The sequence below is a fragment of the Phoca vitulina genome, unplaced genomic scaffold, assembly GCF_004348235.1.
Source record: "Phoca vitulina isolate PV1807 unplaced genomic scaffold, GSC_HSeal_1.0 scaffold11, whole genome shotgun sequence".
NCBI classification, from domain to species: Eukaryota; Metazoa; Chordata; class Mammalia; order Carnivora; family Phocidae; genus Phoca; species Phoca vitulina.
The window spans coordinates 6,937,199-6,953,979 of record NW_022589714.1 but is presented as its reverse complement, the minus strand read 5'-3'; the positions used below and the strand labels follow the sequence as shown (position 1 = coordinate 6,953,979).

General features: G+C 41.6%; 1 protein-coding gene across 1 annotated transcript in view; it reads right to left on the bottom strand.

The window, feature by feature from the left end:
- Positions 1-16,434, bottom strand: part of CEP162 (centrosomal protein 162) — a 100,230-nt gene extending 83,796 nt beyond the window's left edge. Inside the window, exons 1-3 of the mRNA XM_032409340.1 lie at positions 16,350-16,434; positions 15,196-15,311; positions 2,379-2,493 (exon numbers count right to left, since the gene is read on the bottom strand). Coding sequence (XP_032265231.1) covers positions 2,379-2,493; positions 15,196-15,252 — 172 coding nt within the window. The 5' untranslated portion in view covers positions 15,253-15,311; positions 16,350-16,434. The remainder of the gene's footprint in view (positions 1-2,378; positions 2,494-15,195; positions 15,312-16,349) is intronic.
- Between the last annotated feature and the right edge of the window lie 347 nt (positions 16,435-16,781).

The window sequence follows — 16,781 nt, the reverse complement described above, 5'->3', positions numbered from 1 at the left end:
CTTCAGTTTCCTAATTAGTATACTCCTGGAAAGGATTCCAAGCTATTTTTTATGGCTTTGTGTGAATAATGGTTTTATAGATCAAATAATAACTTCCATGGTTGCAGAAAATCAAGAGACGTTATCTATAGACACTTCAAAAGAAAAAGTGTATGCCATGGTTGGGGTACTGTTGTGGTGCCTATGTGGGTCTCACCCTGGCTCTGAAGCTGGACTCAGGGATGTGACCCATACTAACTGAGCTTACAAGAGACTAATGACCAAAACCAAGATCCAATTTAGTTATTCATAATGAAGAGTATGACCAGTAGAAGGATTAGATTGTTTCATCCTCTAGGCAGAACATTTCATCCTTATGGCAATTGAAAGAGAAAATTATAAGGTTAAAGTAGCTCAATGTTGATGTTTAATGATGTCTAAGATTGGGGCGCCTGGGTGGCTCAGTCGTTAAGCGTCTGCCTTCGGCTCAGGTCATGATCCCGGGGTCCTGGGATCCAGCCCCGCATCGGGCTCCCTGCTCAGCGGGAAGCCTGCTTCTTCCTCTCCCACTCCCCCTGCTTGTGTTCCCTCTCTCGCTGTCTCTCTCTCTGTCAAAAAACAAAAAAATTTAAAAAAAAAAAAAGGTGTCTAAGATTGGTAATGCATTCCTCTCCTCAAGAGGGTGTTTACTTCCCCCTCAGAAGCTTCTACACTCTTGATGGCAGGAATCCTATTGTCTGTATACTAGTGCCTAGTATGCCCAACATAACATGAACTCAGAAATGTTTGTGATTGAACCAGGGACCAGGTTATGTCCTTGCATGGAGAAACCCTCTCCTCAGTATTTAAATGGATATCGTCAAAGTTTGCTTCTTAAATATCCTTCTTTGAATCTTTTACTAATCAAATCCATTCTGATTGATAAATTCTTTCCTAAAAATTAATACCTTTAGTCAGGTTACATTCAAGTGTTGGTCCAGGACCTAGTCTTTCCCTTTGGGATGAGTATGCACATTCTATCTCTGATTCATTACTTTCTAGAAAGAGACTTTAATGCTAATTAAGTCTCAAATCTTTGTGAACAATTCCAATGGTACTTCATCATGTAATATTCTTTTCAAGCACCAACAGGGAAAAGATTCTAAAAAAGAATTCTTTGCATGCAAACTTTAGCATTGTTATGTGGTTGGGGGATTTATGAAAAAATGCACTGAACTTTTCAATAAGGCACTTCCTTATTTTAGTTTTAAGAACAGAGAAATGACTATCAAATTTACTCTAACATTCATTTATTAAATACATTTATTATTTATTTACTGTTGGGGTCAGGAGATACAAACAAAAAGAAGTGTTTCCTGCTCTCACAAAGCTCCCAACCTCAGGCATAGCCCTACAGGTAATGACTATCAGCACAATGTGTAAGTGCTACTGTGGTGTTTTGAAATCAAAACAAAGAAGAAAATAATTATGCTGAAAAGGGAGCTGGAAGAGTTAGGAAAGAAAGATGAGAAAAGGCAGTCTAGTGGTGAGAAAGCATGAGCTAATGCACAGAGGCACAGAGTCAATGATGTTTCCAGGAGATAGGGAATAACTGACTATGGCTGGGGCACAGGAAACTAGAAAGGAGGGTCCTCTTCAGATGATGCAGAGCCTTAGTGGGCACATTAAGGAATTTGGGCTTAATTTCATGGGGAAAAACAAAAGCTATGGGGCAAATTTCCCCCCTAGGATAGAAAAATCCTCTAAGTTTATAAAATGCTGCTTAATGATCCATAAATAGTACAAACATAGGTGAAGAGGAGTAGTCTGGGGCTCCTTATGGATACGGCAGCATCATATACAGCAGCTATACCAAAGCAAATACTCCAGAGAGTACTTTTCCATTTGTGAAGAGGTGACTAAGAACAGTTTGGGGAAAGGTATACACATATGTCAGGCAGGATCATTAATGAGTTCTTTACCTAATATTAAGGCAATAAATTACTTTTTTTACTACTGTTATTAACAGACTGTGATACCAAAAATCTAAAGATTTGTTAAAATATTCCCAATGTAATGGCATTAATACATTGTCAGAATATTTATTAAATCACCTTAAATCAATTTACCACTATACATGACAATGTAGAAATATACATGTATTATTCATCATCTTAATTTGAGTAAATATAAAATTATCCCAATGTAATATAACCTGATAATGCAGAAACATCATAGATTCTCAATTACATAATAAATATATAATAAAGTGAATATGAAAATTCAAGCTTCAAAAAGTCACGCTACTAGTATTATTTTCTTTATATATGTATAGTCCAATAACAAAACCCCAAAATTAAAAGTCTTGACTGACACCTTGTGGTCAAATAATTTGGAATAAAAAAATCAGCAGTATTTACCACCATCTTCAAAATCATCTTCAGTTATCCACCATGGCACTGCATCTTTCTTTTTCACTTCTCTTTTAGGTTGTCTAGGTGTTTTATTTGAATTCTCAAAAGAATCATCTGAAAGCTAAATCAGATACAAGCTACTGAATTAAAACTCGAGAATCACACATTCATCACTAAAAATGTTTCTTTTAGTTCTTTCACAGTTCAGCTATCATGTATATAAACAATATTCTCAGCAACAATATGTAAATTTGTACTTTTAAACATACGTGGCCAAAATAATTTAAAAATCAAGCATACATCTCTGAACATCAATTTCATATCTAGAGTTAAATAAGTAAACTAACCAGGGAGAACATCAACGATAACAACAAAGAAATAAAGAAAACTTATCAAGAAACTTGATCAAGAAGGGGAAAAAAAGAATTATGCTATCCTCTTCTAGACATTCTCTAGGATCTAAGAATAAATAATGATTGAGCAAAGTTACCCAGCATCACTCTCAAAGAGCACAAAATTCTAAGATGAACTGAATTTCAGGTGTTTACCAGAAAAATTAGCATTTTGTCACAATGATCAACAAACTTTTATTTGTCCTTTTCTACTCTTCAGGTCCAAATTTCAGTACAATCCTAAATCCCCTAGTCTAATCCTAATTGACCCACCGCCACCACTCTCAGTCAGTAACTTGGCCTCTCTCTTCACTGAGAAAATAAAGACCTTCAGTCAAAAACCACCCTCCTTTCCCTTACTCCACCATTACACTCACCCGTAAAGACACTGCTTTCCTCTCTCAGAAAAGAAATTCTTTCCTCCACACCAAGGAGAACTTGAAGAGGGGTCAATCACTTCCCACCTTTCTAGGTTCTTACTTCCTTGGTCATCCCATGTCATCTCCATATCTGCACTTCCTCCTCTCTCTCCCCTCCCTCCTTCCCTCAGGTTATAAACCAGCCCATCTCTGTAACCTCAGGCCATAGCACAACTGTGAAAGGGAAGAATGAACATTCAGTTCTACACCATCTTTTTAAAAAAAAAGCAAAGCAGGGAGCACCTGGGTGGCTCAGTTGTTGAGTGTCTGCCTTTGGCTCAGGTCATGATCCCAGGGTCCTGGGATGGAGCCCCACAACGGCTCCCTGCTCAGCAGGAAGCCTGCTTCTCCCTCTCCCACTCCCCCTGCTTGTGTTCCCTCTCTCGCTGTGCCTCTGTCAAATAAATAAATAAAATCTTAAAAAAAAAATCAAAGCAAAACAAAACAAACAAGATCCTTATTCCTACCTCCCCTTTATTCTACCTATTACTTTTCTTTTACACACCAATTTCTTCAGTTTACTGCTCAACCCTTTAAAATCTGGTTCCCATCCCAAACAGCTCTCCTCCAGGTTGCAAAAGTCTCCTAAATGCCACAAATAAAGGACCACTGCCTGATTCACATCATGGAATTTGATACCGGTGACTGACTCTTCCTGAAACTCTGTATCTTTGATTTCACAGCATCACCTCCTCCGAGTTATACTTCAGTTCTGTGACCTTTCCCACCCATCTATTTTAATAAGTCTTGGTTCTTTTGCCCATTTCTTTACACTAGACTTCCCCAGGACTCTGTGCTTATCCTTTTTATCTTCACTCTACACACTTCTCCTGGAGAAGAAACCAACATTTATTCCATGCCTGCTATATGTCAGGATATATAACCAGGTTATCTCAATCTTTAAGCAATTCAATCAAGATTTATTGATGGGGAAACAAGCTCAGGGAGGTTAAGCAACTTGCCCCATTTGCTACTGTTAGTAAGTGTTACAGACCTGGGATTCAAACCGAGGTCTGAGAACACCTGTCCACTTTCCACTATACTATGTAGTCCCCGAACTGGGACAATGTCACCAGGATGCCCCTTTAAACTTCCAAGATGACAATGCACAAATTTCCACCTGCCAACCAAACAACTCTATCTCAATTACTTAAAATAATGTCAATTTTAAAATGTTCAAAAAGAAATCATTGTCTTTCCTGACAATTAGGCAGGAAGAGGGGAAGAGGGAAGGAAAAGGATTCTTTATCTGAATTGTAGTTCCATCACCTTCCACTCAGTCTCTAAACTTGATCATCACCTTGAAATGTTCCATTTCTCTCTCCTCCCTATATCTCACTGTTCACCAAATTCTGACAATCTGCCTCAGACTCAGTCTATTCCTCTTAAGCCCCATGGCCAGATAAGAGCGTGGAAGGAATATAGGTTTTGGAGGCCAGACAGATCTGAGTTCAAATTTTAACTTCAAAATATACTAGTTGTTGCTTAGGGAAAATTATCCTCTCTTTTCAGCTTATTCATCTGTTAAAAAATAGACATAGTACCACTGACCTTGCAAGCTTGTGACAAAGATCAGAAAATGAAATGCAGAGTGCTCACCCTATCATCTAATACATAGTAGGTAGTCTCACTTTTGATAATCTTCCACACTGCTTTCCAGATTCCTATCATTAAAAACAAACGCAAAAGCTGGTCCCCAGAGAATAACCGTACTCTGGTGAGCATATGGAGAAACTGGAATCCTTATATACTAATACACAGCTGGTGGGAATGTAAAATGGCACAGCTACTTTAGAAACAGTCTGGCCATTCCTCAAAAGGTTAAACATCGAGTTGCCATATGACCCACGACTTCCACTACTAGGTATACACACAACAGAAATGAAAACATACATCCACACAAAAACTTGTACATGACTTTCCATTGCAGCTTATTTATAAATGCCAAAAAGTGGAAAGAACTCAAATGTTCATCAACTGATGTGTGGATAAACAAACAAAATGTGGTAAACCCATACAATGGAATGTTATTCAGCTATAAAAAGCAATGAAGTACTGATAGATGCTACCAAATGGATGAACCTTGTTTCAACCTATGTTGAATGGAAGAAACCAGTCACAAAAGACCACATATTGTATGATTCCATGTCTATGAAATGTCTATAACAAGCATATATTCAGAGACAGAAAGTGGATTAGTGGTGCCAAAGGCTGGGAAGGGGGTAATTGCTAATGGGTACAGAGTTTCTTTTAAGGATGATAAAAGTGTTCTAAAAGTGATTGTGGTATTGGTTGCATTGCTGTGAACAAACTAAAAAACACTGAATTGTACACTTCACTTTTTTTTTTTTAAGTAGGCTCCACGCTGGGCCTTCCCCCTCACCGCCAACATGAGCTCAAGACCTGAACTGAGATCAAAAGTCAGACGCTTAACCGACTGAGCCACCCAGGCACCCCTGAATTATACACTTTAAATGGGTGAATTGTATGGTATATGATAACTCAATAAAGCTTTAGAAGAAAAAAAAAAAAGCTGGTTCGCACCAATCTCCTTACAAACAGAGATAGGTAAGCCGTATCACTGAACAAACTATTTGAACAGTAATTTAGCAAAATGATTAAAGAAGTTAGCATGACTCTAAAATCATGGTTTTCATTATTTAAAAAAACGAGATGCTGCTTTATCCAAATCTCTAGCATGAGAAAAAAGCTTTTACCAGTTGAGCCTGAATATGAGAGAAAGAGTGGGAGGGAGGGAGGGTGTTGAAAGGGAGGTAAATGAAGGGCAAAAGAAAAAAAAATTGGCCTGTACCGCTTTTCATCTTTTACAGTGAAAATACTTCCTATAAAGTTTAATTTTCAAAATGTACCCATATTTGAAATTAAAAAAATCAGTTTTCAAATGGGAAGTGAGATTCTTATCCTGAGTGTCTATTACATTCAGATAATCATTAGATGCTTATTATTTTTATTTATTTATTTTTTAAGATTTTATTTATTTGACAGAGAGAGACACAGCAAGAGAGGGAACACAAGCAGGAGGAGTGGGAGAGGGAGAAGCAGGCTTCCTGCGGAGCAGGGAGCCCGATGCGGGGCTCAATCCCAGGACCCTGGGACCATGACCTGAGCCAAAGGCAGACGCTTAACGACTGAGCCACCCAGGTGCCCCTAGATGCTTTTTTAAATCCTTACAAACCTACAAAGTAGGCATTACTTTTTCCTGTTAATGAAACTGAGGTTTTCTACTACACCCTACATCTAAACTCCCTTTATGAACAAGAATGTTAGTATAATTGCTTAAAATGTGACTGCTGAATGCTCTACAAGACCTATTTATATTAAATACATCGGATATAGTGCAACCGTCTAATTTATTCATTCAGCCAGTATTTACTAAGCATCTATTAGGTACAACAGGTATAGCAGTGAACATATAGCTGTCACATCACGAATCACACATTCATACAATGGGAGGCAGAAAACAGACCGACACAAGGAAAATAATGAACAGTGCCAAGTGCTACACAGAGAATTAAATATATGGTACACAAAGAAGTCACTTGCTGTTACTTTTTTACTGCATTAACAGAAAAAAAAACTCTCTGTGGTAGTGATAAATTTAAGATGAGATCGTTAACAATCAGGTGAAGAATTGGGGAACAGAATTATTGGCAGAAGGAACAGCTCGTGCACAGCTCCTTATGTGAAATGAGCTTGGCATGTCTGAGGGAGAAAAAAGGCCACTGTAGCATAAGTAGATAAGGAGGAAAAGAGGTATAAAGTGAGTGAGGAAGACATGAGCAAAATCATCTAGGGCTTTGTAAACCATGGGAAGAAGTTTGGAGTTTATTCCGTTCGGGATGGGAAGCTAACAGAGTGTTTTACAAAGAAGAGGAACAATCTGATTCATGTTACAGATCACACTGGCTGCAGTTTGGTAAAGGAATGGGGGGACCGTATATGGGAACTGTTACAGTAGCCCAGGAGAGAAGATGGTGCCCTGGACTAGGATGGCAGCAGTGAACAGGAAGAGACCTAGGAAGAGGACAGATATATTCTGGAGGAAGAGTTGACAGAGCTTGGTGATGGACTTGTGAAAATGAATATAGGGGAAACCCCATTACTTAAAATACAATTGGGAGGTCGGAAGGGGGAGCTCTCACACCCTATCAATTTGTCATCAACTGCAGACTCCAACAAAGAAGTGTATCTTGCATTTTCCAACAGGAAGATGTTAATGTTACTACCCCAGCAGCAAGAAGAAAGGTTTCTCTTCATGCCCAGCAATAGCTCTGCCAATGAGAAACCATCACCATCCTGAACTCTTGCTTTCCTCCAACAGACTTTCATTCAAAGAAGCCCCTCCTTTTCTCTATAAAATAATGTTCCTCTCCTTTGATCTCAGGTCTTGCCTAGGGTTTTGCCATAGTTTGCATGTCCTGAACTGCAACTCTTATGCCATTCCCAGATAAATGGTAAAATAACTGGCTGTTTCATCCTTGAGGTCGACATTACTTGGTGATGAGAAGTGGGATCCAGAGAAGACTCCAACAACTCTGAGGCTGGTGAGCAAACAGGTGCCTGTACCCATTGAGCCCAATGAGTTCACTGCTTTCTCCCTGAGCCTGGAGTTTGAAGGTAAGTCTCTCCTGGATCCAAGCTCTGCTCTCTTTGCATTCTGAGCTCTCTTTCTGGCTTTATTCAGGATCTGTTTACAAGCTTTATTCTTTCTATTTCTATTCTTTCACTCAGGTAGCCTTTAATTCTATTTTTGTGAAGGCTTTGTCCCTTCTGGTGAGTACTCACGTGTTTTTCTGAACTTCTAGTATTGACTAACGGGATCCTAATCCTCAAACTCTCAGGACAGCCCTCCTCCTGGGACCCTGACGGCTGTTTAAAAACTCTGATCCCTCCTCACGCACATTGCTAATGAAACAGACCAACCCAGCTAAATTTAGAATTTCAGTGACCACCATGGGGGAACTTTTGATCTCCTCAAACTTACTTTTCTCAAAACCGAATTAGAAGACCATACCTCTAAAATTAAACAAACTGAATGGAATGCCCGTTTTAATTGGTACCTGGAGGCTTCCCAACAAATTCAGGACTCCAAAACTGCCTCTCTGCAAAATACCATTTCTAAATTAACTGAGGCTACTTACTAAACCACTGCGAGAAGGCAGAAGGGCTTCCGAGTCCTCGCTTCCTTCCGGTATCCTTGGTCTCGGGACACGCAGCAGCCCGCTTGTGCTCGGGCCGTTCCTCCGCTGCCATCTCCCTACTTCCCTGCAGCGCCGTCCCCAGCCCCTCTCTGCCCTTTCACTTCCTCAGTCTAATCTTCTCCCTGACTGTCCCTTCTTCTCCGAACCCCTCCCCGCGCTCTCTTCCTCTGAACCTATCAGAACCTGTCCCTTTATTAAGCCCTCTAAGGACCCAACTGCTAAACTCCTACCTTCTTATGTTCCCTGGACTAAAGCTGAACTACAGGCTACAGTCAAAAACGTTCCCAAAGTTACTGAGGATCCTCACAGATTTGTCGAGGAATTTAACACAGTTACTCAAACTTATCGACTAGGTTTCTCAGATTTATATTAATTAGTTCACACGCTTGTTGGTGAGGGTTAGGCCTAACACTGGATGAAACTGGTCTGACAGAAAAGTCCTGAAAGAGATTCAGAAAAATAGATCTCTGATTTTTGGCACAATGACAAAAGCTGTTCCTAAGCCTGATAATTGGAACATCATTCAGGCTTGCACAAACATCATTCAGGCTTGCACACACAAAAACCTGATGCACCTGTTTATGATTATTACAACTGACGTCAGATTATTTTTAAGGAAAACTCTGGTCTTCCTTTAGATGTCAAATCCACTCAGGTAGCCTTTAATTCTGTGTTCATTAACCAGCTAAACCGGATCGTTCCCTTCAAGTTAAAAGGACCAGGATGGAATGGGAAAAACTATGTCTGCCCCGGATTTAGTTAATTTAGCAAACCAGCTGGCCCACACCCTAGATGAGTGGACTAACAGTAACACCACTAAAATCCTTAAGTTTCATCTCCAACAAATGCAGGCCCCTAAACAAACCCCAAACCCTCCTGATCTCTGCCATTATTGCAAAAAACCAGGACTCTGGAAAAAGGACTGTTACAAACTTAAGTGCTCCAGATGCCGTTTGGTCCTCTAAGCAATCTTTCCTATGTTTTCCTAATCCCCAGTGACTGGGCTCTGAGGAACTACAGGGGTTTGTCCCAATTCTTTCTCTCCGTCGGTTTACACAAACAACCCTCCAGACTGGGAATGAATCTCTGTCTGTCCTCATCACCACCGGAGCTACGCCCTCGGTGCGCAACGGCACCGCTACAAAGCAGCCCCTGCTTCAGAGGAGCAAAACCGTGCAAATAGTGAGGTTCCGATCTCTAAATCTAGTCCCTTTTGTTTAGGCCCTTCAAGAGATAGTCACCCTTTTTCCTTAATTCTCTCACCCAACTCACTTATTGCGCTGAGATTTCTTAGAAAAAATATCATGCTGGAATTTCTTTTTTCAAAAAGGGGGAAGTAATTCCTAGAATTTGATAGAAGCAACCAAAATAGCAACCAAGTGATACTTCAGCATCTTTTACTTGCTCGTCTCTGACAGCACTGGAGCGAATTCTAAGGACACTAACCATTTGTCCCTATTGGATCAGTTACCATCTTCCTTATGGATAAAATCCTCAACTGACTTTGGCAGAATACACAAAGCACCTCCTACTAAGATTCAAACAGACCCCTCAAAATATCTCCCCAGAATGAATCAATACCCTATAAAGAAAAAAGCCCTTCAAGGCATCAAGCCCATAATAGAAGATGATAAGGCTCAGTCAGGGGCACATTATCACCTGCACTAGTCCTTGTAACACCCTTATTTCACCTGTAAGAAAACGCAGTGGCTGAGGATGGAAGTTCGTCCAGGACTTCCCAGCAATAAATAACGTTATCCTTTGGCACACTGCTCTTCCTAACCCCAACATGCTACTAGCATCTATTCCTACTGAATCCAAGTTTTTCACTGTAACTGGTCTTTGTGGTGCATTCCTTAGTATTCCAGTTGATAAGGCTAGCCAATATCTTTCTGCCTTAACTTGGGAAAGAAAACAATACATTTGAAAGTAATGCCTCAGGGTTTTACTAAGAGTCTTACTTCTTCCAAACCTTTAAAGCTGACTCAGATGATATAAAGTTTTCTGGAGGCCCTACCTTGCTTGTTACAATATGTAGATGACTTGCTTCTCTCCTCCCTTTCCCAAGCCTCTTCACAGGAGGACAGCATGTAGCTGTTAAAACTTTTAGCCTTAAAGGGACATAAAGTTTCCAAGGAAAAAACTGCAGTTTGCTCAAACTCAGGTTCGATATTTAAGGCACCTGATCTTGGAATGGGGGTTTGTTTGTTCATTCATTCACTCATTCATATATTTATTTATTTTTTAAGTACGCTCCATGCCTAGCATGTAGCCCAATGCAGGGCTTGCACCCACAACCCCAAGATCCAGACCTGAGCCAAGATCAAGAGTTGCTCAACCAACTAAGCCACCCAGGTGCCCCAGAACAGGGGTTCATTTAGGCATAGTTAGGCTTTGTGGTATCCTGAACTTCCCCAAACCTAAAACTAAGTGCCAATTACAAGGTTTTCTTAGGGTAGGGGACTACTGTCAAAAATTGGACTCCAAACTTCTCTCTTATTGCCCAACCCTTATATGTTTTACCTAAACACAACAAACCAGACCCTATTATTTAGGAAGATCGGAATGACATAGCCTTTGGGGCCTTAAAGAACATCTTAATAAGGCTTCCTTCCCTTGGACATACTAATTATCAGCTCCTCATTACCCTTTTTGTATATGAGAGGAAGGCTACGCCCTTGGAGAACTCACCCAAAAATCAGGAAACTGTTATCGACCCACAGGATATTATAGCCAACAACTGTACCCTGTGGCCCGAGGATAGCCCCCTTGCCTCAGAGCCATTCCTGCACTGCCCTTTTGGATAAGGCCACTGAAGAAATAATCATGGGATCCCCTTGAACCATCCTTGTGCCCCATGCAGTAGAAGCTCCTCTGAATTCCCGTCACACTCAACACCTGTTGGCCAGTCATCTTACCTCCTCTGAAATCCTCCTGTTAGTTGCTCCTCATATAACTCTTCCTCACTGTAATAACCTTGACCCTGCTATTCTCTCTTTCACCACTCTGATAAACCCCACTACTGCTTGATGCTGACAGATACCTTTTGACTGCCCATGACAATTTACAGATAACTCTAACCAATGCAGATTCGTCATAGCTTACTGATGGGTCTTACTTAAAGGACAAAAACGGTACTGTCTTGGCTATGCTACTGCAAATTCCTTTTGAAATCATCCAGGCAGAACTTTTACCTTTGGCTACTTTGACCCAACAGGCTGAATTATATGCTCATGCTCGGGCTGGTACCTTTGCCAAGGGTAAAACTGCAAACATCTATACTGACAGTCGGTATGCCCTTTGGTGTCAGCTCATGACTTTGGGATGTTATGGAAACAGCAACGTTTCCTTACTTCTAATGGGAATAAAATTACAAATGGTTCTTATGTCCAAAATTCATTAGATGTCAAACTTCCGCCAACTGCCCTGGCTATTATTAAGACCCCTATGCATTCCAGACTTGACTCCCTGGAGGCCAAAGGAAACTACCTTGTTGATGTTTCCATTAAAAACACTGCTCTTAAAGGAACCAATAACCAAACCTCTGTCATGGTCCAAAGGAATGTTGCCTCAAATGATAACCTAGAAAAACTGACAAGAGATGTCCAACAATTGGCCCCAGAGAGGGAAAAACAATATTGGAAATCAAATAATTGTTGGTTTGATTAAAAAGAACTCTAGCTTGAGAGAAATAACAATCCAGTCCTGCCAGAGTCTCGAAAATCTCATTACTAACCACTGCACATGCATTAATTACAGCTCTACCGATAAGATGATAGCTTCAATGAATCAATTCCGGTAGAGAAATATTAAGAAGCCCACAAAAGTGCCTACTTTGCTTGCCCCACCTGTCCAAAATACAATTCGGGAAACCCATCCACACCACACCCTGGCATTTTAAATTGCCCAAGGGATCATTCAAAGTTTGGCAAATGGATTTTATTCCACTCCCCCTGTCTTGTGGATATATGTTTTGGTCATGGTTTCTTTTCTCACTGATCTGAAGCTTTCCCTTGCAGAAAGGGTATGGCCTTTTCTGTAGCTAAAATCCTATTAGAAAAGATTACTCCTACCTGAGGAAGCCCTCTCGAGCTTCCCAGTGATCAGGGAATGGTCAAGTTCATCAATAAGGTCTATGCTGTTTGGCCGGTTCTACAGCACCATCACTGTGCTTACCACCTTCAATCCTCAGGGCGAGTCACACTAACAGCACCATTAAGACTCAATTGGCAAAATTTGTGGAGACCCTTCAAGTAACCTGGCCAAAAGCACTGCAATTGGGTCCTGCTAGTACATGTGCTGCTGAAGCGAGCACATGATTGGGTCCTTCTAAATCTGAGATCCACCACCCCCTTTGTAACTCATTAACTCTCACATGCTTTGAGACAGTCACAGGGCGCCTGATGCACACGGCTCCTGCCTCGTCTAATCCACTGCTGATAAAAGGAGATCTACTCGGATATTGTAAAGGCCTCATTGCTTCTGTTGAAACTAACCATGCTTTAGTAGAACTATCTTCACAGCACACTCCCGGGAGACAAAGGCTGTAAGCATCACATCTTGCAACCCAGAGATTTTGTCTACTACAAAAGACACCTCAAAAAGTTCTCTCTTCACTCTTGTTGGAGGGGCCCTACCAGGTACTGTTTACCAACCCTTGTGCCACCAAATTTCAAGAAACACACTCCTGGATTCACACGTCACATCCAAAGACCTGCACACCAACTGGTGACCTGAAAGTAGTTTCCAGGAATTAAAGCAGGCATCTGATAAAGATCACTTTCTCAAAATGACTGGACCAGGCTTATTTTTTGTCTCTCTTCCATGACAGATAATGCTCTTACCCGCATTTCCCAACTGCTGCAAAAGGGGGAACCTCTCTGATTGTGGGATTTGTCACCAGAAACCTCAATCTGTCCAGAGCAACAGGGATCCCTTAGTTCGCCCTACAAGTAATTTTGCTGGAAGTCCAATTGCCGCTGCATGCCTAAACTGTTGCCCAGGTCTGTTTATAAAGTTAGAATATTAAATCCACACATACTTGTTCCCTGCCTCAATTCAACCCAACTCTAGGTGGGAGAAATGAGACCTCTTGAATACATATGTAAAACACACTGTGGAACAGCCAATGTAAGTTGGACCGTTTGTAAGCTGGTTGTCATACCCATATATTTAGAAGACTTTCAATAAGTGGTAACACGGTATTTGAGTCTTGGCTGAATAATGCTAATGCCTCTATACGGACAAATGGGTCCATAAATGCTAACACTTATGAGGGAGCCCTATGTGTAGCTCCTGGCTACTCTTCTGTATGTGGAGGTTTTGGTAATGGCCGCTATGCTTGAGCAGTTCATTGCCTTGATGGCTGAAGGATAAAAGGACAATGTGCTCTTGCTGTGTTCACTGTCCTATTTATGCTTCATAATGAACTAGCAGCTTCCTACCGGTCTACGTCACTAAACCTTCATGACCATCTTAAATGAGAACTTCCAGGAGGCATACACAACTCCAGGTTTGCCTCCATAGAGAGAGCCTTTCTCCCTTCAGAGTAAGTACTAATAGACACAGAAGTTTTTCCCTAAACTTAGGAGAGCTGGTCAGTTCTACAGCTAAAGCAACACCAGCCGAACAATGATTATTCGGCTCACTGGCTGAAGTAGTTTTGGACACTCACATAGCTCTGCGTTACTTACCTGCTGAGGAAGGAGGCATCTGCGCGGTAGCAGACACCACCTACTGCACATAAATGAACTCTTCTGGAAAAGTAGAAACTCAATTGCACAGAACTAGGGGACAAGCACATAGACTATAACAAATTTCACATGACTCTCAATGATCTTTTGTTCAGTTGGCTTTCTTCAGGCCTAGGGTCATGGTTTAGAACTATCATATAATTTAGAATTGTCATGCTGCTGTTAGTTACATTTCGTGTAATAATTTTTAAGTTTTGCACCTGTTGCTTGTCAAACTTTTGTAGAAATCATGGACCCAATAAGGTGATGCTAGCTCAACACTTCAAGATGATCTCCAACACGTATGACCTCAACAAGATACAGACTTTGGAAGGGAAATGCCTGAGAGTTTTCCTTCCTCAGTTTCTGTTACTCAAATATGGTCCAAAATGTGTTCTAACAGCTATACACTTTCTCTCTGACGTGGGATCCGACATCCAGGAAAGCTCCTTCCTGGCAGTGAGACACAGACGACCCAACTCTTGGTCAACAATGCTTCTGAGGAAAGATTTGGATCAAAAGGGAGAAATGTGAAACTAAATAAAGGAAACTAAATTTAAGATACAAAGAGGAGGCCAGAAGGGGGAGCTCTCATGCCCTATCTATCAACTCATCATCCATTGCAGAACCCAACAGTAAGAAGTGGGACCTTGCATTTTCCAGCAGGGGGAAGAATGAATTTCTCCAAGCCAAGCAACTAGCTCAGCCAGTAAGAAAATACCACAACTCTGCCAATGAGAAACTGTGACCACCCCGAACTCTCTTTCCTACCATGGACTTTCATTCAAAGAAGCCCCTCCCAACTTTTCTCCTCATTTTCTCTATAAAGTAATGGTTCCTTCCTTTGGTCTCCGGACTTATGCTTTTGCCACAGCCTGCATGTTCTGAATTGCAGTTCCTCTGTCATTTCCAAATAAACACATTTTGCTGGTAAGATAACTGGCTGCTTTATTTTCAAGGTGGCCAAGCTGATGGCATATTAGAAGGGAAAGAGAGAATTGAAAGATGAATTTCTTGTGACACAAATTTACAATGTAGCTTTTAAAAGATAAACGTACCTCTTTCATGAACTGTTCAAACTCTTCATCCAGCTCTTCTTTGGAATAGTGAGCCATAATCAAGAATTTTCACTTCCCAAAGTAAACATCCCAAAGTATTTATAACATTGGAAACACTAAATGACAAGAAATAAATATGCTTTGAGGAAATTCATATCACGTCGTAAGAGCATCCAGACTTAAACCTCAGGCATTTCTCTTATGATTTAGTATATATGCACAATGATTGACCAATAACCTTGACAAAAGATTCCGAATTCATGAATAAAACTGCTTTGGAAAAGCAGCTTTCAGAGTCTGCACTGTACTTAGGGTCCAGAATTACATTTTCATTATTAACATCCAATTGTTGAAGGGTGGCCTCCACGATATTTCCTAAACCTACGGGGTGTATGTTATTTAATATCCCTGAAACAAATCAGGTCCTTTCAAGGAATCTTTCAAAAATTATAAATTAGCAAGTCCAAAAGGCCATTTCTTTTTTTGCAAAGCACGGGACAGAGTTTGTGCAGCCCTATCATTCGGTTGGTTATCAGTCCATATTAATAGTTTGCAAAATATACTGTTTCCGGATACAGACAAACTGCAATTCACTAAGATTAAAAATATACGTAAAATACAGTTAATGGAGTATACAAATCAGAACGAATTATGTTTCTTTTGGAGCCAGGGAAAGCCAACAAAACTATTCATAAGTGACTTGTAACGCAAAGCTCTCCCCATCCAATGAACCCAAACAACTTCAGATCTGTTCCAGCTTCTGGACTATACCTACTTGAGGCTGCTCAAACCGCAGCTTCACTTTCCAGAGGCGGTGGAGGGGCGCTGTGTGTGTGGAGACTCCGCCCGGACAATATTTTTCCCAACCTGCAGAGTAACACCTCCCCGCCCCTTCAGCATTTCTGATCAGTTCAGGGTGTGTGCAGTTAAGGTCTTAGGCCCCAAGATCTTGGTCGGAGACGGATCCCATCAAAAGGGCTCGGCTTGGCGGGGTCCGGGCTCCATGAAGCGCGGGTTCCAGAGTGGCGGAAGGACAAAGACGCACTTGAACGGAGTGTGGGAGGCGCAGGCAGTGACCCGGGAAACTAAAGCCCTGAGGAGCGGGTCTGAGGACAGTTTCGGTCAGGGTCAACCGAGTGGGAAGCCTCACCTACCTCTGCCTCTGAATTGCGCGCTATCCCGAAGGTCTGCGGGAGCCCAACAGTTACCAGGGTAACATACTCCAGCCGCCTGGCTCCCAAGTCACCTGACCCGGACTGGTCACGTGGCTTGTGGACCGCCCCCCCCCCCCCCCCCCCCCCCTCCCCCCCCCGCTCCTCCCTTCCCCCCCCGCAACGGGACCGTGGTTAGTGTCTTTTTTCCTGTACAAGAAAGTGACGATTGCTGCGGCTCAGAATAATTTGGAGGGTAAGAGCCGTCGCTGCTGCACGAGGAGAGCCTCCACAGCTTTCTCTGCGCTCCTTGGAAAAGTGGATTGAGCGAGCGGGTCTCGAGAGCCGGGACACAGGCATGCTGGGTGTTGTAGGCCCAGCCCGTGGCTTCCTGGGAAATGTAGTTTAGCTTCCTTAGTCCTTGTATTTCCTCAC